This window comes from Lupinus angustifolius, chromosome LG17, assembly GCF_001865875.1.
Source record: "Lupinus angustifolius cultivar Tanjil chromosome LG17, LupAngTanjil_v1.0, whole genome shotgun sequence".
Classification (NCBI taxonomy): domain Eukaryota; kingdom Viridiplantae; phylum Streptophyta; class Magnoliopsida; order Fabales; family Fabaceae; genus Lupinus; species Lupinus angustifolius.
The window spans coordinates 4,960,062-4,983,533 of NC_032025.1; the positions used below are offsets into that span (position 1 = coordinate 4,960,062).

The 23,472-nt window shown below is 31.8% G+C and overlaps 3 protein-coding genes across 9 annotated transcripts; 1 reads left to right on the forward strand and 2 right to left on the reverse strand.

Annotated features, from left to right (window-relative positions):
* Positions 1 to 22,990, reverse strand: LOC109331458. 3 transcript variants are annotated; one of them, XR_002105790.1, is made up of 10 exons: positions 22,693 to 22,990; positions 21,784 to 22,135; positions 21,143 to 21,176; positions 20,720 to 20,947; positions 20,273 to 20,362; positions 19,600 to 19,665; positions 19,426 to 19,517; positions 19,291 to 19,338; positions 18,786 to 18,981; positions 1 to 15 (listed from the first exon to the last, which is right to left on the reverse strand). XR_002105790.1 is itself a non-coding variant. In XM_019565974.1 (9 exons), exons 2-9 carry the CDS (start codon positions 22,104 to 22,106, stop codon positions 18,864 to 18,866), a joined length of 999 nt encoding a protein of 332 aa, XP_019421519.1. In that variant the 5' UTR covers positions 22,107 to 22,135; positions 22,719 to 22,990; the 3' UTR covers positions 18,621 to 18,863. The 3 variants fall into 3 exon arrangements, 2 of the variants coding, with proteins under 2 accessions (XP_019421519.1, XP_019421518.1); XM_019565974.1 differs by lacking the exon at positions 1 to 15 and having other exon boundaries at positions 18,621 to 18,981; positions 22,719 to 22,990; XM_019565973.1 differs by lacking the exon at positions 1 to 15 and having other exon boundaries at positions 18,621 to 18,981.
* Positions 2,662 to 8,699, reverse strand: LOC109331456 (ATP-citrate synthase alpha chain protein 1-like). 3 transcript variants are annotated; one of them, XM_019565970.1, is made up of 13 exons: positions 8,584 to 8,699; positions 8,247 to 8,356; positions 6,999 to 7,175; positions 6,727 to 6,888; positions 6,539 to 6,619; positions 4,947 to 4,998; positions 4,736 to 4,850; positions 4,548 to 4,629; positions 4,057 to 4,152; positions 3,863 to 3,964; positions 3,547 to 3,663; positions 3,337 to 3,453; positions 2,662 to 2,965 (listed from the first exon to the last, which is right to left on the reverse strand). In XM_019565970.1, coding segments are annotated over exons 1-13 (1,284 nt in total). In that variant the 5' UTR covers positions 8,585 to 8,699; the 3' UTR covers positions 2,662 to 2,893. The 3 variants fall into 3 exon arrangements, with proteins under 3 accessions (XP_019421515.1, XP_019421516.1, XP_019421517.1); XM_019565971.1 differs by having other exon boundaries at positions 8,247 to 8,351; positions 8,582 to 8,694; XM_019565972.1 differs by having other exon boundaries at positions 8,247 to 8,359; positions 8,593 to 8,691.
* On the forward strand, positions 14,988 to 18,467 carry LOC109331459 (signal recognition particle receptor subunit beta-like). 3 transcript variants are annotated; one of them, XM_019565977.1, is made up of 7 exons: positions 14,988 to 15,071; positions 15,152 to 15,329; positions 15,423 to 15,502; positions 16,429 to 16,515; positions 16,670 to 16,821; positions 17,580 to 17,711; positions 18,089 to 18,467. In XM_019565977.1, the coding sequence occupies exons 2-7, from the start codon at positions 15,191 to 15,193 to the stop codon at positions 18,276 to 18,278; spliced, it is 780 nt and encodes a 259-aa protein (XP_019421522.1). In that variant the 5' UTR covers positions 14,988 to 15,071; positions 15,152 to 15,190; the 3' UTR covers positions 18,279 to 18,467. The 3 variants fall into 3 exon arrangements, with proteins under 3 accessions (XP_019421522.1, XP_019421521.1, XP_019421523.1); XM_019565976.1 differs by lacking the exon at positions 14,988 to 15,071 and having other exon boundaries at positions 15,078 to 15,329; XM_019565978.1 differs by lacking the exon at positions 14,988 to 15,071 and having other exon boundaries at positions 15,078 to 15,329; positions 16,673 to 16,821.

A 23,472-nucleotide genomic window follows, 5' to 3' on the forward strand; every position in this document is an offset into this window, starting at 1 on the left:
AAAAATATAGTTCACCTTCTAGAAAAGGAGTCTGAAAGTATATAAAGCAATAACAACAAAAAGACTTATAAATCCCGTTTATAAAAACAATTATATATTAAGTAAAATAATTATGAGAAAAAAATTTAGACATTAACAATGTATGAATTTTATATACTATTAATACATAATCCACTACTTATATTTAATTATTGTTAATTTTCAAAAAAATAATTCAAATAAATGATGGATGATAAAATGCATGTATTAAATCGTTACACATAGATTTTACACTGAATAATTATTTAGCCGATGTAGTTAATAAATCTGATTCTAAGAAAGGTAAAGAAAGTTAAAGCACGTTTTAGTTAGTAAAGAAAATAAGACCAATCTTATCCTGTTTTTTATTAGCATTTACGACTTGCATTAGATTAGTTTGAATAGATAAAATTTACTGTGGAGAAAAAATGTATGCCATTATTTATGGTTGAAGTATATTTACTCTTAAATTGTTTAATAAGATTAAATAATATGCTCGTCTAAATCAATTATAGGTATTAGTTTTTGAAATATTAACAAGTGTTTTAAGAACCTTGTTTAGGCAAAAGAAGATGACAATTTTGTATTTAAAAATGACGTTTCCACATTTCAAAAGCTATTAAAATTAGTTTTTCAAGATTGAATTTCTTCATTTGTATTTCTTATCAATGTTATAAAACTCAAGTGGAGATCAAACCAGAAGAGGTCCCGTATTAGGTTTAACCGGTTTAAACAGTTAAATCATTCGGTCGGACGGGCTGAATTCATATATAATTTATCATCTTTATATATAAACATATAGTTATATATAAATACAAAATTTTATATAATCAATAATTATATTCAAATAACATCTTTCGGTTTTTTTGGACCGAAGTAAAACAAAACATCAGAGTAGTGTTCTATTTTTTTAATTTTTAAGTGAACCGTCTGGTTCACTTCTCTGGTTATTGCGGTTCAACCGAGTTTAACATGGTTGGACCAGAATTTCTTCGGTTCAAAGCAGTCCAACCTCTCATTCGGTTAAGACTATAAACCAGAGTCATTTTCAAGTCCGGTCAGCGGTCAAACGGTTGAACCATCCGGTCCGATCAGCGGTCAAACGGTCGGATAATCCGGTCTGGTTATCACAATACTGTTTCTTATAACACTTACCAACACAATCCTTTTTTGTAATACCAAAGGTATCTCCTCATCTTTTGGTAAGGAATTAATCCATTTTTGGGTGTATGATTGCCCCTCCAAAATATGCCACTTCCCAAAATCGAACATTTGACTTTTTAGTCATTCTTAAAATATAACGAGACATTACTCTATTAAATCAACAACTTGTTGGTATTGACTAATACAATCCTTTAACTAAGAGATAGAGTTTGAAAGTGTTTGAAAATTAAGTAGATCAATTAGCTCTACATTTTTCATGGAACAAATCTCACATTTACATGGTTTTGTGGGAAAAAAATTTAAAAAATATTTCCTCTCAGTATAAGAAACTTTTAATCAACTTACATCAATAAAAGTATTTAAATTAGATAACATTTTAAAGTAGTGTAGACTTATAATTCTACTCCTATTTGATATTTAGAGTAATTCTTCATTGATAGCCTTGAAGTAAACCATTTTTTTAATTTAATCCTATTATTTGTAGTGACTTATCTAATTAGGGACTATAGTCTAATCAACAAAAAAATAGTTAACCAAAAGAGTTAGTAATGATGTAAGGTTGCGCTAAATCCTAAGGATGATTAAAAAGTTAAGAATTTAATTTCTAGAAGTGGTACTTATTGGAAGGGACAATCACGCATCCCAAAAGAGATTAGTTTCTTAGCCATAGGGTGAGAGAATATTCTTGATAATACCAAGTATATAACACATTGTAGTTAAAACGTTTAATAAGCACAAAGTGGAAAAATTAACAAATAATTATTTATGAAAAAATGTAAAGTACCTGGTTAGAAAGGGTCATATGAAATAAGACACAGCCATTTTGTAAAAAGGGAAGATATGTGTTGTGAATATTATAGTAAAGATGAGGAAGAAAGACCATAAACTAATGGATACAACTACAACTTCTGAAGACCATAAACCCAGAAAATGATCCTTCAACCAGGAATAAGATTTTGTGTCAGCAAATGCTTAAACAATGAGATGGATAAAAAATAATGAATGACATTATTTTACGAAGAATGCTAGTATTTGATAAGAGAAATAGTTAACCTACCCTAGGAAGAAGAGTATGTTCTAAAATGGGCTACCTTTTATGCCTCCCCTCTAGCCCAATCTTATGTGCTACTAGGTTTCTATCATCTATCCTCTACTCGATGAGCAGTTATATTCATTAATTGAGAGCTCTATTGAATTATTAGTAAGGTTGGCAGTATATGTCTAATTCTCTCTATCTGTCATGAGTTATGATTGGTTAAAAAAAATATTTAAGTTAAAAATTAAATTATTAAATATTTTTCTAACCAATCACAATTTATGACACATGGAGTAATGTAATAATGTGAGATAAAATGTGGTCCCACTAAATTATTAGTAAGCTTGTATAAGTTATTTCATTTTATTTTTTGGTTAAAAACTCACAATTATATTAAGCAACACATGTATTAAGCAATCAGAAAAGAGGCAGAATAAGGCAGCTAAAAACACAAACAATATAACAGTCAAACAAACAAAACCAAAACCACTGTTTATTGTGTCAACACAGTGCCATCAGCAGAACTCTACAAAAATTGAGACTTTTTTGTAAGACTTGATTTTGTAAACATATGGTCTAACTAAATTTCCCAATCATGAAAAATAAGAATCAAAGTTCATTTCAGACTTGGTATGAAAATGCTTTGAAAGAAGGCACTTGCCAAACATGGATAAATTATGCGGAAGCAGTGATGCACTGTATTGCCTCTTTGCATATACCGGTCATCGTTGCTTCGGGTCCATAAACCTGTAACATTGATACCAAAAAGAAGAAGAGATCAAAAAAATGTTGATCATAACAAGTTTGATGTGAATAACTCTAAATGCTCCCTACCCAATCCTCCTAGTTACTAAGTTCCCAAGACAATTGATGCATGCATTACTTTTTCATTTAATACATTCTATTCAGTATGAAGGAGGATATAACAAAACTCACTTGAGCTACACTAATTTTGAACACTTTCTTATTGGACCATAACTAACTCTTAAAAAATGATTTTAAAATAGGAAACGAAATGTAATAAAAAGTGTATGAAGATAACATTTCTCAATTAATTATTCTATCTGCATCAACTGGTTGCTAAATATTATCAATGAAGGCATCAGTTGTGTAATAACCTCAATGGGGATGCCGATCTCCTCTCCGAGTGCTCGCATTTTTGCTAGACCCTTCTGGTAGTTAGGACCTCCTCTCCTCACATAAATGTGCATCCTTGCTGCTTTTAGCTTGGACTCCTAGATTGCAATGGTTCAATAATCAATTAACTCAGCTATAAGAAGATTGCAGTGGTGCAGAAAAGCTCTATTTGTGATCATAGGCTTGGTTACCTTCTCTTTCAGTGCTCGAATTATGCCGCTAAATGTAGCAGCAACATCAGTAAAGTTAGCTATACCTCCTCCAATCACAAGAGCTCTCTTTAGGCCATCAGGATTTGCAGTTGCACACTGGAAAAGAATAATGGGATTTTATGGAGATACATACAGAATACTTAATAGCATCTGGTGAAAAAAATAGCATGCATTTTATAGGCTGTTTTCTTTAGACACTTGGAACCAGTACTGGCTGATCATGTAAGCAATAACACCGAGTCTCTAAATTGATAAAGTAGACAAAAAAATTACAGCATAGATAGAAATTAATTACATCAATCACAACTCTGGCATACTGTAGGACCTCGTCTTCTTTGGGTGCACCGCTGTATTCTGCATAGTTTCCAAGTTCATTTGCAAAGCCAAGATCACCAACCTGTTTTAGTATTATAGTATATAAGTTGTCAGTTAATGCCGCAAGAAATGGAGATTAGATATAAATCCAGTTCTTAAATAAAAGAAACACACCGTGTCAGCATAGATGACACTAGCACCTCCTCCAGCTACCATTGTCCAAATTCGGCCCTCTGGGTTCAACACTGTAAATTTTAAAGATGCACTTGTCTGCAAATATTAAATAAGTGAACAAGTTAACTATCAGGAACATAACTACTAGCAATAGTATCATTGCATTCACCGATAAATTATTGACAACCACCGAGAGAGTAGTATAGGGAGTTTAATTCACATTGAAGGTACACAGACCACGTGTTAATATTACATAGTAAGAGTCTAAAGAACCTAAACGGATCAAGACCTAAAACATGATTACTTACCCATGATTCCTCTGAGAGGATTTGAGAATAAAAACTAGTTCATTAATTGGAGCCAAATAATTTTTAGTTTTTACAGTTAGTAAAAATTATTTTTACCCTCACACACATGCACATCTTATGGACTTGGTTCTAACTGAATTGAGTAACATTGTACATAGAGGTCAAAGTTATATTTTTGTGCACCTTTTCATCTAGTCCATGAATGTAAGACTCAGTGGGACTCATAACCCTTCCAAATGGCAATGGAAATTCAATGCTTCCCCATCTGCAACAAATACGATGCAAAATATTTATCAGTTCTACATCTTGAATTAAAATATATTATATCCTTGAAAGTAACAATCAGCATATGTTAAAGGGAAAGAACCCACTTCTTGAAGTTCTTGAAAGCAGCAGTGTCATCTAGCTCGCCTCTCATATCCAAAGGATAAGGCTTTCCATCGACCAATGTGAAAGGATTCATCTCTAAGAAAGTGAAATCCAGATCTAACAGAAGAAAAGTAAATAAATAAATATGGTAAATTTTAAGTGTAGCGTATCAATAAGTTGATTGCACAATCCCATCTGGTGGTGTGTTTATACCTTGAAATAGATTGAAAATCACCTTGAGAAACTCCTCAATTTCTCCCTTAATCTGTAAAAAAGTAGGGGTATCCAATCACATGGTCCGATTCATTTACATCAAGAATCAAAGCAACATGCATATACACAATTGAAGTAGGCAAAAAATTAGTGGATTGGTCCCATGAATTATTTTATGGTTTCAAAACGATCTATAAGTTTTTTGTGCTGTTCCAAATAGCTCCCGTAAGTCTGAAACATCCAACAAAGTTAGCATTTCTTGTTAACCTTGACAATAAACCACTTAAAAGTACACAACGAAGGTGTTGTTGCCGCCACTGCCATAAAGCATGGTGCACGCTCTCTTGATTCTGTTCACTGGCCCAATCTCTATACTTGTCATATTGTACACAGTAACTGCATACAGGTAACCCAACTCTGATTTTTAACTACCAGCTCCAGCGATCAATGCCAAGCAGCAGATACAACAGTTCTAGAGATAGAAAATGAGTAGACAAAAATTACACCTTTTGGAGAAAAGGTGAAGCATTTACCCATCGGACATTGTTGCTGACTTGCTGTGATTTGAATTTTTAGTTTGATAGATGACTATCCAAAGAGGGTGAGTTTGGCACAATGGGAGCCATCTACCTCCCATAAACCACACTATGTGGGAACTGGGCCGCCCTTTTTATAGATGATTATCCAACAAGGCGTTTTGAAAATGCAGGCGGTTAAATTGATGCATTGTAATACCTTTTCATTTTGAATTCCCATAAATTTGAAATTTCAAAATATCTTTATCCAACACACACCAATGGTGTTTTTGTACAAGCCTTTGAGAAAGGATTGGAGAAATCCAAGGTAGGTCCCTGACGAGTAAGCTGTGGGGTGGTTTAGGGGGGTCCATTTGATGAATCCTATCAAAGGATGCAAGAGAATATGGTTTACGGACAAAATTGTTGTGGATTGAATGTGATAGAATATGAAATTGAGAATATGGGGTTGAAGAGGAGTTGATGATGAGAGGAATGAAGAGTAAGGGATGGATGGAGAAAGTGAAGGTTTTCATGGGAACAATATTTTGTGTGAATGTGAAAATGTGAAGGTGAGTGCCGGGAAGAAAGTTTTCAATCAGCTAGGGTATACAGAGAGAAAGAAAGGATGCGAGAGAAGAAAAGGAATGATAGAGAGAAGAAATCATTTTGTTTTATTTTTTAATGGCTTAAGTAACAGCGTTATGATGGAAAGGCTAACCTCGTTAAACATTTAACACTTACGAGACCTATTTGAAAGAAAAAACGTGTAGGACCTACCGGAAACCAGAAAATAAGTAAAAGGACCAATCCACTAGTATAGCCATTAAATTAAAAACAACGTCTTAAATTTCAGATCGCACTACATAATGCGGTCACAGCCATCTCAGTTACAGTGACTGCCACAATCACAAAAGGCCATGATTGTGAATCGCATAGGCCACAATTAGTGCGCATCAGCCTACAACAGCACAATGGAACCGTAACGCAAACACAACCGCAATTTAAAACCATGTTATAAGGTTAAAAAGTTGATTTGTTCATAAAATAACAAATTAGTAACTAAAAGTGAATTACCTCCAAGGGAAGGGTTGCAACAAGTGGGGCAATAATATCTGATGTAAGAGACACTCCTGTTGGAACAAATACAGTCTTAACCTGAAATGAGAACAGACTGCTTCGTAAATCATGAATTATAAGTGAAGATCGGACAAGCAAAACATAGAGTATTAAATCCGTAAGGTGAAAATTTTGCTTTGTAGTACCTTGTCCCAGTTCTCTTCAATTTCGATCCCTCCGCATTCTGAAAAACTTATGCTGTTGCCAAGTCTCTCAGATACAATGTTCAGGTAATACTCTTCATTGTGTGGGATGAAAGGTTCAACAATGAAAGTTGTTATGGGTCCTTTGCATCCACTCATTTCAACCTGTTGAGAAATACAACACAAAATAAAGGGAAGCAAGGAAAATAGTTACAATAACTACGAAAAAGAAGGCAATCATGAGATAAAGGTTTCAAAGATAGTGGGGGAAACACCTCATTTCCCAGGCGTTCTTTCACAAATGAAGCAACTTGTGCCAAATCCAAGTTTAAGGCAACCAATCCACTTTTGCCACGCTTTCCAAATAGCATATCAGGTTTCACAACCAACTTAGAAGATGATAGCCAAGGCTCCTTCTCTTGTAGCTCAGTGAAATCAGTGGACTCTGTGACCTGAGGCACAGACAATAATAGAATTTTTAACTCAAGTTTGATATGCACACTACCACACTCCCTTACATGTACAATGGCGAAGGTTGTGAAAGGGTCGCAGTTTCAAACTTCAGCATGGTCATGGTTATGATGCACTTACGCAATTGTGGACAATTTCAGAAAATGTGTTTACGGAAACTATCAAAACCTTAGTATTGCAACCGCTACTGCAATTAAAACCACGGTGGAGATTATTGACTTTTGAATAATGGATTTTTTTTTCCATTTTTGTACACACTACAAAATTGTTATGGATCGTGCTACCTGGCGGGATATCCGGGATTGGGATTACGGGTAAATATCAATCACTATGAAAACAAACCTTATTGGACCGATATGCTTGGATTGGTTCATTAACCACACTCATTTGTATCCATCCTCATAAATGCTAAATCATGTAATCCCATCACTGGCAAAGATATCGGGATACCTAGGGAACCGGGTACACCTAACTTTTACTCACTCAACAAAACGACAGAGTTCTACCATAGAGACATGGACAAACAACAAAAGTAGGAACACATCCAACCCCTTGCCAAGTTACTTGGACCTCCATGAACTAGGTTAGGAACATTACATGGTAAAACATGGCTTAAATGAAAAATATGTTTTTTTAATAATGAACACAGGAACATCACAGGTTTGCCTAAACTGCTCATAAATCAGGGGATCACCTTCTCTATCTGGAGGGCCTGATAGAGGAATACCTAGGGAACCAGGTAAACCTAACTTTTACTCACACAAGACGCACCAAAAGACTAACACGAACGTCGAACACAGTCAGACAGTAAAAGTAGGAATCCATCCTACCCCGTGCCAAGTTACTAAAAATTCTGAAACAAGGTGAGGAACATTACATAAACATAGCTTAAATGACAAATTTTTATTAACATTAAAATGAAACTATCTTGAATGGTTAAACAATATTTAGTTGATAGAGGAACATATATAAACTAACATTATGCATAATATGCACATTTGATTAAAAACAATAAATGCTTAAGCTTACGAAACCATTATAAGAGCACTTACTTGTGCAGACTTGATAGGCAAGTCATTGCCAGAAAGTCTCTTATAATGCTCCTTCAACAATCTCTTGGAGTCGTACTCTCTGATCTTCTTCCTGGCCATTTCTTTCTTCAATAACAACAACAGCAACATCAAAAATAAATAAATAAATAACCATTTGTCAGTGATTCATTATAACATACCTAAATTACCAAAACCAAATGCGGAAAGTTAAAAAAACAAAATCCCATCCACCCCGAATGAAAAACTAAAAGAACCCATCTCAAATTAGCTTGAAGGGACCTCAAAATTGGGATCAAAATCAAAGCTTGAAGAGAATGGAGAGATGTGGGAATTACCGTATGATAGAGAAAAGAAAGGTGGGTGGGTAGTTAGATCTAAGGTACAGGTGAAGAACGATTTAAGTGTGTGATGGCTCTATTTATAGCTGAAAGTTTCAATTTTTATTTGTTGTTTTTAATACAGAGAAAATAGATGTATAATGTAAGAGTTTTTTAAATTGTGTCACTGCATTTACATTCATTTTCATTTATCATTCACTTTTTAATTATACAAATAAATGATGAATTAATCACATAGTGTATAAAACTTTACACTCTCATTACAGAAAAAATAAGGGGAAAATAATTGGTGATTGGTTGGTGGATTATTATAGAACAACAGTAGTAAGAAGAGGGTAGCGGAAAATGGGAGAGGAAGTAGACACATGTGACACCTACCTCCTACAGTGTCTTGTGGCAATGTTTTCACGTTTGGTCCACAACGGTTGGCACACACCTATGGATGGTAATGCTAGATCTACCTATTATAAGCATAAAAATTTATAAGTGATTTATATATTATTTATTATTCATTTTAATCAATTTTTATAAGAGCAGATAATAATAAAATATTAATGGTAAATGATAGAATGATTGTGTATGTTTTTCTCCTAAATAAGTGTGCATATGACATTTTTAAATTTAATTATATATTCATACCCTTAATAATATTCAAGATATATAAATAATTATTATCTAAATGTTAACATATGTGATAATTGTATTATTATTTATTAAATTTATCATTTAATATATTTCTTATAAAATAAATTTATTAATATGTAAATATCATACTCGATAAATAATAAGTGTAATATTTATACATTATTATTGTAAATATTATATATAGTTATCACATCATTCAATATTCATTTGTATTACTTTTTTTGTAAAATTAATAATGATAAAATATCAATTTTAGATGATATAATAATAATATATAAAACTCATACACTATTAGTACTTATATTTTTTCCTTAACATAATAGTCATGGGGCCAAGAAACTATTATTCTTTATAAATATTTCTGTGGGTATACATGAGCATATATATTTTCATCTTCCATGCATACACCTTAATAGGAATATCACCATAGAACAAATGATCACTTTTGTAACTATTTTTATATATGAAAAGGATGTTTTGGTCATTTATCTTATTTTTTAAGCTGTAATTTGTTTCTCATCAAATTAGTTTATGTTCATTCTTCTTATCTAAGGTGTTTTGGGTTGTTGGAATATAATATTTTAAAAAAAATCTCACATTGTTTAATAGTAAAATTAGTGAAGGAAATTAAGACTTTCTTATTATTACTTGCACCAATTTGAAATATCTTGTAAACTTTTGACATAATATTGAGTTGTGGTACTAAGATATGTATATGTAATTTTTAAATTTTAATTAAGTGTATTAGAGTTTATAATCATATTATCTATTAATCTAAGGGTAGTTATTCAACGTTTCTAAAGATACATCCACAATTGATCAAATCTCGTTAAGAAACTTTCATAATTCTTATTTATTATTTGTTCTTTATTTGATCTCTTATACCTAATGTGCAACTACTCATTCGTCCATTTAGTTTTGTATCTTTATGATGTTTGTCAATTTACATTTGTGTTATTTTAGTCTTTGTCCATTTACATATATTATATGTGATAGGGGATCTTTGTGTAATTACATTAACTCCTATGAGTATGTGAGTTGGTGTTCGAATAAAAACAAATGGTACAAAAGTTATCTTACAAGAATATTTTAGGACTCTGAAGTTATTCTATAAAAATCAACTCATAGATAGACTATAAAATATTAAGAGAAAAATGTGTATATTAACACTGTATACATTTGATACACTGTAATAATTATTCATCATTCATTCATGTTATTACACTTAAATATTAATACAATTAGAGTGACCTCCAAGAAGGAAATGTGGATTTAGTGTTTTAGGGCTCCCAACTGTTTTTCTTTGTTATTTTCTAAAAATCAACATCTACATATTTTTGTTATAAAGTTTTTTAAAACATGATAAATATATCACATATTAGTATTATTCTTAACTAATAGATTAACATAATAATCGTATATTGAAAGTATAAGAGTTTTACATACTTTTACATTGTTACTTTATTATTTATGTGTTGATCATTTTAACAATATCAATATTGTAAAAATTTATACACAATCAATATATTATCTACTATTCATTTGAATTAGTTTTTTAATAGTCAATAATGATAGAATATAAATGATAAATTATACAATAATCATGTATATTTTTCTCCTGAATAAGTGTGCATATGACATTATTGAAATTTCATTATGATTTTAATATGTATACACATAAATGTCTTTTACATTATTAACAAATTATTCATATGTATTCATATGTTAATTACATTGATTCTCGAACAAAAGTAATACAAATTAATGGTGGATGTAAGTACGCATATGACATTATTGAAATTTCATTATGAATTTAATATGTATACACATAAATGTCTACATTATCAATAAATTATTCATATGTATTCATATGTTAATTACATTGATTCTGGAATAAAAGTAATACAAATTAATGATGAATGATATACTGACAGTATAAAAAATTTACACCGATAACGCATAGATTTTAAACTCTTTAATTATATATTCATACCCTTAATAATATTCAATATATAAATAATTATTATATAGATATTAATATATGTGATAATTGTGTTATTATTCATTAAACTTTTCATTTAATATACTTCTTATAAAATAAATTTATTAATATGTAAATATCACACTGGATAAATAATGATGTAATATCTATATATTATCATTGTAAAAATTTATATGTAATTATTACATCATTTATCATTCATTTGTATTACTTTTTTAAAAGTTAATAAGGATTAAATATCAATTTTGAATGACACAATAATAATATATAAAACTCATACACTGTCAGTACATATATTTTTTCTATAACATAATATTCATGTAGGCCAACAAACTATTATTCTTTATAAATATATTTTTTGTGAATATACATGAGCATATATATTTTCATCATCCATGCATACACCTTAATAGGAATATCACCCTAGAACAAATGATCACTTTTGTAACTATTTTTATGTATGAGAAGATGTTTTGGTCATTTATCTTATTTTTTAAGCTTTAATTTGTTTCTCATCAAATTAGTAGTTTTATGTTCATTCTTCTCGTCTAAGGTGTTTTGGGTTGTTGGAATATAATATTTTTTTTTAAAAAAATCTCACGTTGTTTAATATTAAAATTGGTGAAGGAAATTCAGACTTTCTTATTATTACTTACACCAATTTGAAATATCATGTGAACTTTTGGCATAATATTGAGTTGTGGTACTAAGATGCGTATGTATTTTGTAAAGTTTAATTGAGTGTATTATTAGAATTTATAATCATAGTATCTATTAATGTAACAGTAGTTATTCAATGTTTATAAAGATACATCCAAAATTGATCAAATCTCATTAAGAAACTTCCATGATTTTTATTTATTATTTTCTCTTTATTTGATTTCTTTTGACTAATGTGCAATGACTCCTTCATCTATTTGGTTTTATATCTTTATGATATTTGTCAATTTATATTTGTGTTATTTTAGTCTTTGCCCATTTACATAAATAGTGGAGGTTAAAAACCCTCCACTAAATATAAAATATGTTGTAGTGTTACATTAACTCCTAGGAGTAATATGCGAGTTGGTGTTCAAATGGAAACAAATGAAAATAAAAGGTAAAAAGTCATTTTACAAGTATATTTTAGGACTAAGAAGTTATTCTCCAAAAATCAACTCACATATAGACTATAAAATATTAAGAGAAAAATGCATGTTAAAACGGTAGAGCCATACATGAATGAGAAAGAAAAGATGAACAAGAAAAAAGGAGAAAAATAAAGAATGAGAATCAAATCTTTTGTATAATCTTTCTCATTGATTGAATTAGGAAATAATATAATCATTTATATATTGAAAACTATAAAAACTAACAACTAACTATCTAACAACCAGCTATCTCAATAATGCTTTAACAACCCTCCGCAAGTTGGAACGTGTCATGCATTTCAAGCTTGAAAATGATTGTGTTGAACACAACAGTATACTCTACTACCTCATCTTGTTGTGAGCGAATCTTTATCTCCCAGTCTTGAAATCATAATGCGAAGCAACAACGACGCTTAACCACCATAGACATAAACAACTTCGTCTAAAGCTTAATCACCATAGAGAGAAACAACTTCATCCAAAACTTAATTATCTATCTTGACAGAAGCTTGACCAACTAACCCAATCATAATGGATGAAACAGAGAATATAAAATGGACCTTAATTTTGATCCCAATATTTTATTTCAAAGAAGAAAAATACACACTTTAATAATGTTGTATGTTTAATGAGAGAGAAGTAAAGAAAATAAAGTAGAAAAAAAGGAAGGGTGATTAGGGTAATTGAGAAAGAACCACCTCCATAGCTTTTTCCAAAACATATACACTTTTGAGGAGCTTAGCGCAAATACATGAATTACATGTTAACCTCCAACATTGAAATTAGAAGATTGGAAATTTTTGTTAAGAACTTCTAAAGATGCAGTTACTTCATTTAGCTTTTAAAAGCTACAAAGTAATTGTTTGTCTCCAAAATATAGTGTGAAGGAACCTTCAACCTCAAGTTCTAAGACTACCAAGAACTTGACACGAGAGTCTTGGATGAAAAACTAATGAGAATCTTGAAGAAGCCAAACACTATTTGCATCACTAAGTAGAGCTCCCCATATGAGCACATCACGTTCCATTGGCATAGATTTTCAAATGTTCCAGGCATCTTCAATTAGACATGCTCGACTATACAAGTCCACCATGCAACCATATTGTTGGATCAGATGACTAATACCATACTCTTTCATCATCCTCTTAAAATACCCATTTCCTCCACTCACCAAACCATCATGCACCAAGCAAGTGGCGAGAGACGTTTTTCTTTCTTTTCTTGTCTGCAACATTTTTTGTTTTTCCTTATCTTTACTAATCAATAGCGTGATACAATGATCTTCTGGTATAAAATTTACAAGAAAACTGGAACTTTGGATAAAACGGTAGCTTCCTCTTTAAGGTGATATTGCACACCATCATCTAAATCACCTCCATGCATGTGAAACCAACTTTTCTGAGAGTCATGAATGGGAATGATGATTCTTTGTTGAATCATGGAATGATAGAAGTGTTGGGATGCTTTGAAATATATTATTGTTTACATTGTCTAATACTGGAATAGAGTAACCAATGTTATATATTAGACTCAAGTCTCTTGTTATAATGTGCACCACATATAAGCACATAATAAAAACACCCCATGAGCAGGTCAGTCCATGAGTGTGCTAGGGTTTGTAATCCTTATTCTCTAATAATATATTGGTAGCCGCTCAACGCTCCTGGGGACGTAAGCACAATTAGCCGAACCCTGTTAACAAGTTCTCTTGTTTCTTCTCTTCTATTTATTCTATACACATTATTTGATTGCTTGTGGCCAACGCTATGCAACGATCGCTTCCACTGCACCAACGAGAAGCATATGCAACAACAATCAAAATAATAATTATTGCTCTAATACCATGTTAAAATGGTAGAGCCATGCATGAATGAGAAAGAAAAGATGAACAAGAAATAATGAGAAAAATAAAGAATGAGAATCAATTTTTTTGTATAATCTTTCTCATTGATTAAATTAGAAAAAAATACAATGATTTCTATATTGAAAACCTGAAAAACTAACAACCAACTATCTAACAAGTAACTATCTCAACAATGCTTTAACAATGCATGCACTTATAGTGTATATGTTTGATATGCTTTCAGTGATTATTCATCATTTATGTTTAATCATTATTGACTATTCAAAAATAAATAAAACAATTTAATGAATAATACACTGTATGTGCATAAATTTCTATATTAATGATATATATATATATATTACACTCAAATGTTAATATAATTAGAATGACCTCCAAGACGGAAATGTGGATCTAATGTTTTAGGTCTCCCAAGTATTTTTCTTTGTTATTTTCCACATCTACATATTTTAGAAAGTTTGTTAATACATGATGAATATATCACATATTAGTATTATTCTTAACTAATAGTTAATGATAATTAACCTAATAATTAATAAGTTCAATATTGATACATTGAAAATAAGAGTTTTACACACTTTTACATTGTCACCTTATTATTAATGTGTTAATCATTTTAACAATATTGATGTTGTAAAAATTCTTAAGTTGCATGAACTATTTTCTTGGAAGATAAATAAAAAAATCAAATACCTTAAAATTCTTTACATGGATGATTCTAGAACAAACTGAGATTAAGCCAAAATAACACACTGAATACCGCAACAAGACAAAAGGCATAAAGACAAATAAAAACGACATGTCATCTTGCCGTTTCGCATCATATTTCAAGATCTCCCTACAGCGGAAGAAATTTCACCGTCGATAAGCCACTGCGAGCGTTGAGAGTGCAACAACATCGAAACGAAACGTTTCAACGTTTCAACGCTTCAAAACTCTCAAATTCCCAAACTCCTTAATCCTCAATGGAACAATTCGAAGAATGGAAGGAACAAATTTCACAATTGTGGCGTTTAGCATTAGAGCATCTTCGTCACACTCCCCCAGCTCAGTTATACGTTGCTGCCGCTATCGTGATTTTCACAACCGTGCTTTTTCTTTTGAGTGCGTTTTCTGTTATGTTTCAATTGTTGAAATTAATTCATAGTTTTGATTGGTTATGTGTTTTTTGATGATTCTGTGTTGCATTGTGCTCAGGGTTGTTGAAGCGTGCAAAGGCTAATACCATTGTGTTGACGGGGCTTAGTGGGAGTGGCAAAACTATTCTCTTCTACCAAGTAAGTTCTTAATCATGTTTTTGGGAACCCTTTGTTTTCTTTTATGTGAAATCTAGAACAAAATTGTTTTTTTAGGTTTATTAACCCTTGGTGTGGATTAGGTCAGTGTTGATTTTTTCCCTTCAAATTCATAGCGTAATGCCTTTGATTGTTAGTTGAAATAATGATAGTACATCCAACAAAAAAACTTGTGATTAATTAGTAATAAATATTGCATGTATACTTGTTTTAGAGAATGTGTTGTATGAGAGGTCACATAATATAAGGAATGAATGCATTAGAAAGAAGGAACTGAGGTAACACCTGTTATAGAAATAATGGTAGAATCTGAGCATAAGTGGAGAAGACTTGTAGAAGTCTCAGTGAAGAGAGTAGATCAGAAAGATGGCAGCCCAGTAGTTACAAGCAGAGGGAGATCAATAAAAAAAAAATATAGGTAGAACCATTGAGATGAATCTACCTTTAAATGGTTTATTCATTGGCATGAATTATGATACAACATTCTTTCATTGTTTGATCTATGTAGGCAAATCCCAAATAGTTGGAAAAAGCTTGTTGTTGTGTAGTTGTAATTTGTAATTGAGGTAAAAAGAGTCATGGTTAGGTGGTTTGGTTAGAAACTGAATACATCTCATAGCTAAGAAAGCATGGACACTTCACAATAGTCGCTGTATCCATGTTGGACACTTGTCTGTATTAGACAGTTTTGGACACTCCTAACCACATTCTTTAACATTTTATAATTATTGTCATATTCCCGTGTCCGTGTTGTGTTTGTGCTTCCAGTCATAGCATTAGCAAGTGCTATTAAATGATGGGGTATAAAATATAATGAGTCTTCTAAGGAAATCTTGTTGTTAGATTTCCTCCTGATCACATTTTCCATGCCAATATTATGTTTTGACACTTATTTATGCTTGTGTCAGCTTAGGGATGGCTCTACTCACCAGGGTACTGTTACATCAATGGAACCCAATGAGGGTACTTTTGTTCTTCATGGTGAAACAACTAAGGTAACATTTTAGCTTGTTTTTCACTTGTGAAAAATTGTGCTCATCTTATTTCACTCCTTTTGTGTCAACCAAAGAAACTTTGGGTATTTTCGTGTGTGTTTTTGTTGATCGTGGAGTCAGACTTATAGTACCCAATATTGTCACCTTTTTTTGGCAGAAGGGCAAGATAAAACCTGTCCACATTGTTGATGTTCCTGGACATTCTCGTCTTCGACCCAAGCTGGATGAGTACTTGCCCCAAGCAGCTGGCGTAGTTTTTGTGGTTGATGCTTTAGACTTCTTACCCAACTGTCGTGCTGCCTCAGAGTAATTATTTCCCCCATTTAGTTCCTAGATTGTCATCTTTGCATGGAGTAATCATTTTTGTCAATCACTAGCAAGCCATTGGTAGAACATAATAAAGTGCATCCGCATATCACCGCATATCAGGAGATAACTTATCTCCCTATACCACTTAAATCGTGACATCTGGCGTAGCTTTTTTATTCTAAATAAGTAAAACATAGAGAATTATGATACAAACCCCCACCATAGCAATCTAACTGTGATATAATGATTTCAATCTAATAGCAACTACATATCTAAGCTAAAACATGCAAAAGGGATTAATGTGAATCAAAGTAAGAATTTAATTTTTTTTTTATCTAATTTGATGGATGATATAACAATCTATTAATTCTAGTTTGAGTGACTTTAAAGCAGAGTAGAGTTTGTCCTTGTGTCAAAGGTATCATGTGAGGCTTTAGCATTGAGAGAGAGAATTGAAGATGAAGGGTGGGATTTTGGGGTTTTGCCTTTTGGGCCGATGAAGCTATGATGGTGGTTTGGATCATAATTCTCTACCTTTTATTACTCTTTTTTAATTGGAGAGAAAAAACTATGACACGTGTCACAATTTAATTGGTCCGAAGAGATAAGTTGTCTCATAGTATGAAAATATATTTTATTTTGTTGTTGGAACACATTAATTTATTAACTGGTCACTTCCTACTATTCCTAAGGTAGAAGGGATATCAGTAGTTAAGTATCCACACGGGTACTAACATTTTCTTTTACCTTTTTAGGTACCTATATGACCTATTAACTAAGGGAAGTATTGTGAAGAAGAAGATTCCACTGCTTATTCTCTGCAACAAAACAGACAAAGTCACTGCTCACACCAAAGAGTTTATCCGCAGACAGTTGGAGAAGGAAATGTATGGCTTCAAATCCCAAAATCTTTTATTTCCCTTTATTTGATCACTCCACAACTACTCTGAAATTTCATTTTATTGTCAAGAGTTGATGGATCATGTGCTCTGTGTGTACTAGCTTCGGAATAAGGATATATGTCCATTCATGTCTTCCTGCTGTTATTGTTGATGGGTTCACAACTTCACATTGAAGTACTTATTATTTTTTATTGAGTACTATAATCTTTATAGCTTCTTCCAAAGTTATTTCTCTTTACACTCTCAATCAACTCATTGATTTTATTTGATCTTGACAATGTACATGTTTAATCTATGATAGCCTAATTCTTTTCATGATTCATTTGTTGACTCTGCTCTTGATTCTAATTATCTTTTTCCAGTGACAAATTGAGGACATCAAGAAGTGCAATATCAGAAGCTGACGTTACAAATGAGTTCACCCTAGGGGTACCTGGAGAACCATTTTCATTTACCCAGAGCTCTAACAAAGTTACAACTGCAGAAGCTTCTGGATTAACTGGGGAGATATCTCAGTTGGAAGAGTTTATCAGGGAATATGTAAAGCCATAGCTAGATGTTATGTTCAAAGTAAAACAAAATTGTTGAGTTGAATCTGGGCATGGTTTATTACATTTGTTTATCAGTTCATGGACCTTACTGATTCAACTAGTTATAACTCTTGTCAGAAACTTTAAAATGTTATTTTATTTCTAAACTTTAATGTCTTAAATAATATTGCTGTTGATTATTTTAGATCAATTAATTCACTATAGATGTTATTACTGAACATTTTATCTATATAAAAAGTTATACATTGAAAAACCGTATATACTGCTTTCATAGTAAAGCATTTCTGTTCTATATAACTATACTTCATGAATACTAAATAAAGCGTTTTTATTATAAAGCAGCTGATTTAACAAAGTAGGATATGGTAAAATAACTCACTTTGATGCAAAACACCATCAACATTAACTGACAAAATAAACCAGTACTGAACCCAATCTCAATAATAAATAAATACAAATATCTGCCCCCACAATTACCCACATAAAAAAAAGACATACTCCTATAAACACTTTGGCCAGGATGAAGGATTTGAAGGCAATATTGTAGACACTCCTACTCCAATGAACAATATTGCAGAATGCATTATCACCTTAGGAATTGACAGGACCCAGGAGAGACTCTCAACAAACACAAGTGTTTCAACCTTACTATTAAAGCAAAGATGCCATAGCATGGAATATGCATCACACCAACAGCTAAGTACCTAAAAGTCCAACAAGAGTACACATTTAAGGCAAACATGCAATGTAAGTATGTAACATTACAAATTGATCCTTGTTTGCATTATAGTTGAAACTAGTCACACATTTTAAGACCATCATAGAAGTATTCACACAAAAAAAGTCTTGACAATTTTGGTTGTTGAAATATTGAGCAAATATTTCAGTCCACCCCTTATAAATAACAACATGCTCACATATGAAAGGATAAGCATATCTCAATCAGTGGTAAAGTTGATTTTAATTTGAAAGAGTTAGATTCAATGATGGTGATAAAGAATTTAAGAACATACCATAAGGGTGCATATGGAGATGCCAAATCAAGGAAAGGATAAGGCCACCTGTAAACAATGTTATCAAATTATAAACAACAGCAGAATTTTGTCAAATGAAAAGCAATAATTAAAAGATTGGATACAAGTTTTTACCAAAGTGAAACACACATATGAATGATCCATTGAAACACCACAAATATAGCTGTCCACATGACAAAATATGCAAATCTAAACATTGGAAATCTCTGCATGTATTAAGAAGATAAAGTTGTGAGCTTGAACTATATAATAATTAAGAGGGGAAATAAAGCACCCAAAAAAACTCACCATGCAATTCAATGCTGTGTCACCGAGGAGGAAAACAGCGTTAAAGGAGTGCATAGAAACAGTAAACTGCAAATAGGAATGTGCAAACATTTTCATATGAAAGAAAAATATCTTATGGGTAGCAAAAGAGCAAACTATTCTTTAATATGTAAGAAAGGATGGTCTACTACATGAGACTCCTATCCCATTTAATAATGTTTTTAGGAAGATAGATGTACGTAGTCTTATCCTTACAAATAAAGAGACTGTTATGAGGAATTTAAACTCATAACCTCCAAATCACATGACAAATAATCTTATCATTATATCGAGGTTCACTATCTATGTATACCAATTCAGGTAAAACTGATCAATATTACATTTATTAAAGCTTATTCACCTTGGTTTAGATTAAAGGCTTTACAATAGTTAAGTTATATCAAATTTTCAAAATTATGAAACCAGAATAAAAAGGGCAAAAACTGTCTCCAACTTTTTTATCCCTATATCAAGTATAACTTTCACACAGGAGTCCTGAAAACGACACTTGTTGGAAAGGGTAGTTATGCACTCCGAAAAGGACTAATTCCTTACCCATAGGGTGAGGGAATACCATTGGTTATACAAAAAAATGTATAACTTTCCCAACGTGAAGGTTAAATAATAGATTGAGGAGAAGGTTGACAATACTTACAAAGTCAAGACTGAAATCTTTGGCTGTGAGAAAGGGATAAATAATGATCCAAAATACACAGTCAGTGAGGACTACAGCACCTGCACAAGTCTGTATATTTTAAACAAAATGAAAACAAATCAATAGATTGCCTCCTGAGTTTAACCATTTAATAGCACAACAAAATTCAACATATATTGTAGTTTTTAATTGATAGTTGGAAAAGTAACAAGATGCAAAATATGACTTTGTAAAAACACATAACTGTGAATTTGAACATTATGCTCATTATACAAATAATTAACCAAGACTTTTCAAACTAGAAGATAAATGACTAATTAGTGTTCATGGTAAGGACAACATATTTACAATCCAAGTCCAACATAAACATATGGAAGAATTGTTTGCAGATTAAGGAGTGTTCCTTTTAAGCTAGGATGGATTAATAAAACCATTGAGGAACATTACCTGAAAAAGTATTTGAAAAATATAACCCCATATATCAGCTGCATCCCTAGTGTGAGGCTCCTGATAGGGACCTGAACTCTTGTACAGGTTAGACACATCTGCTGCACCATCAAGTGTAGGAGCAACATACATGCCCTGTTCTGAATCTAAAGAAGAATGATTGTCGGCGTTGCTGCCGAATGCATTGTTGCTAAAGAAACATCCATAAATGGATAAACAACAGCCAAGCTGAAAGTGAAATTTAGAGCAGAAATCACTTAGAGCAGAAGATATGAACTTGAAACATAGAAAGGGAAAGTTGACTATAGGTTCAATTGTTTCCTAGAAGGAGAACCTTGAACACTTGAAGAAGAAGAAGAAAAACAGATGAAGGAAATGAAATTCTATTACAATATAAGAAGTGTTAGGGATGTGAAGTATTACCCCAAAGTAAATAGTGACCAAGGTAAAGGTCCACCTGTTAAGCAAACAAAATATTTATAACCAAAGATCTGATTAAGATAACTGTTTTTCAATGTAACTATCAACCATTTTACCCTTTTCTTCCAATGATTATTGAATACCACAATAACAAAGGCTCTGCATTTTGACATATGAGAACAGTTGAACTAAAATCTTCTGTCCAGAATGCTATGGCCCAATAAAATAGTTCATAGAGCAAGCGGATAGTATTCAACAATCAAGAGAGAAGTGACATTTTTTGCTTGTTTGGCAGCATTTTATTGGGATAACCAGATATGGGAAAGCAAGGGGAACAGAATATCTGAATATATTTGTTTAGTATAAACTACAAAGATGTTATTAATCAAAACTATTTGATCAGAAAATAATATAATGAATACATAAGTAAAGTTTCTAGCTTGCTACTTTTAGGTGGCAATGAAGCAGAAATACATGCAAATTAAACATATGGAGCAGTAAAGAATAGTTTTTCATGCATACAAGTTAGGAGCCTTGATCAGTTTTTGTTACTTCAAGCAACCATTTCTAAAACTTGTTTAATCTAACTCATCAGAGAATATTTATATACAGTACTAATATACATGATATGCAATGTATCTTACTGAGTATAGAAGTAAAATATGCCACCTCCATCAGAAACCACATTGGCAATGAGCAAAGACAAAAGCACAATAAAAGAGATTGTTCTGTAAGAAAGAAGCCATGCAGGATGAATTCTTTTAACACATGTATTCCATGCTTCATCCTTATATAGCAACCCAGCTGTTTCTTCTTCCCTTCTTCTCCTATCACGCCTCGATTTATTGAATTCTTCATACTTCCATATCAAAAATGATGATAAACCCATAGCAATCAAAATAAATACTGCACAGATGAGGAACCTCCAGTTCAACCAATAACTTGGGATAGTAGTATCTGGTCCCATTTTGGGTTTCCAAGTATTGTTTGAGGATCCTAATATTATTAGGAAAGCCATCAGTTTTAACTTTCAGTACTTGCTTAGCTAAATATGAATTCCTAGTGAAGAAAATGATAAGTTCATGTTCATAATTATGGACAGAAAATGGCATATTAATAGTGAAATGGCATACTCCCTCCAACCAGAAAAAAAACGTAAGAAATAATTTTGGTACATGAACACATTTGAATGACAGAAGAGGAATGTGTGAACAGAAAGTTAGTGTAGTCCAAATAAATTTGTGGAAAGTAATGACTATGACTCTATGAGTGGGAAAAGAGAGAGAGAAAAATTGGTGCATGGAAAAGAGAGAAATTAGAGAAACATGTAACTGTATTGAATGAAAATGAGAAAGAAAAAAAATAAAGAAAAGGAAATACAATGGGAAATATAACTATGATCTAACCATGTATCTATAATTTAACTATACTTAACAATGAAAAAACGCCAAGAACGTCGCAAATTCAAAACTCACTAACATAAAACAAACAGAAAAAACAAAACAAGGAGAATGATTCATTGTGAATAGAAGAAAGAAAGACGCGGCACTCACAGTGGAGAAGTAAGATTGAAAAGGGTAGAGGAATCAACGTTGAAAGAAGATTTTTTGTTTCTTCCTTTTTATCTGGGTATCTATCTATATACGATGATGTCTTAAACAGATGAATCCACAACCAAAGAATTTGGTATTGGTTGGGAAAAGGGTAACTATGTTTGCGAGTTTTGTTTGACTGAGGGATCAGCAAATAAGAATCATGTGTAAACAATGCAGAAGAGAAAACAAAACACGTTTTTTCCTCTGCAACGTAACCATGATCGCATGGGAAATTTTGTTCTCTATGATTAGTTTGAATGTTAACGTGAGTTTCAGTGTTTCTTAAAGCTGTCACGTGTTCTTAAATTTTGATTGGTGCTGCATCCTCGTTGTTAGGAAGATCGTAAGGTCAAAATAAATACAATAAGTTTTGATAACTCAGTTGTCATTTTTTCTAGACGAGTAAGGTGAAAGTTATTAAAAAGAGTTTAATACCTGTACACTTATATTATACACGTTAATGTATTCATCCATTTTTTATTTAGATTTTTTTTTGAAAAGTTGATGATGATTAAAAATAAATAGTAAATTATATAGTAATAGTATAAAAAAAATTTATACTGTCAATATATATATTTTTTCTCTATTAAAAAATACAAATAATGCATTAGAAATTACAGCTATAAAATTTTAATATAGTATTTTTTATGTAAATATTGTAAGTACCTAGGATATATGTACCCTGCCCCATTCTAGTTGTCCTTTGAGACTATAAAAAGGAGAGGGTTTGGAGTGAGG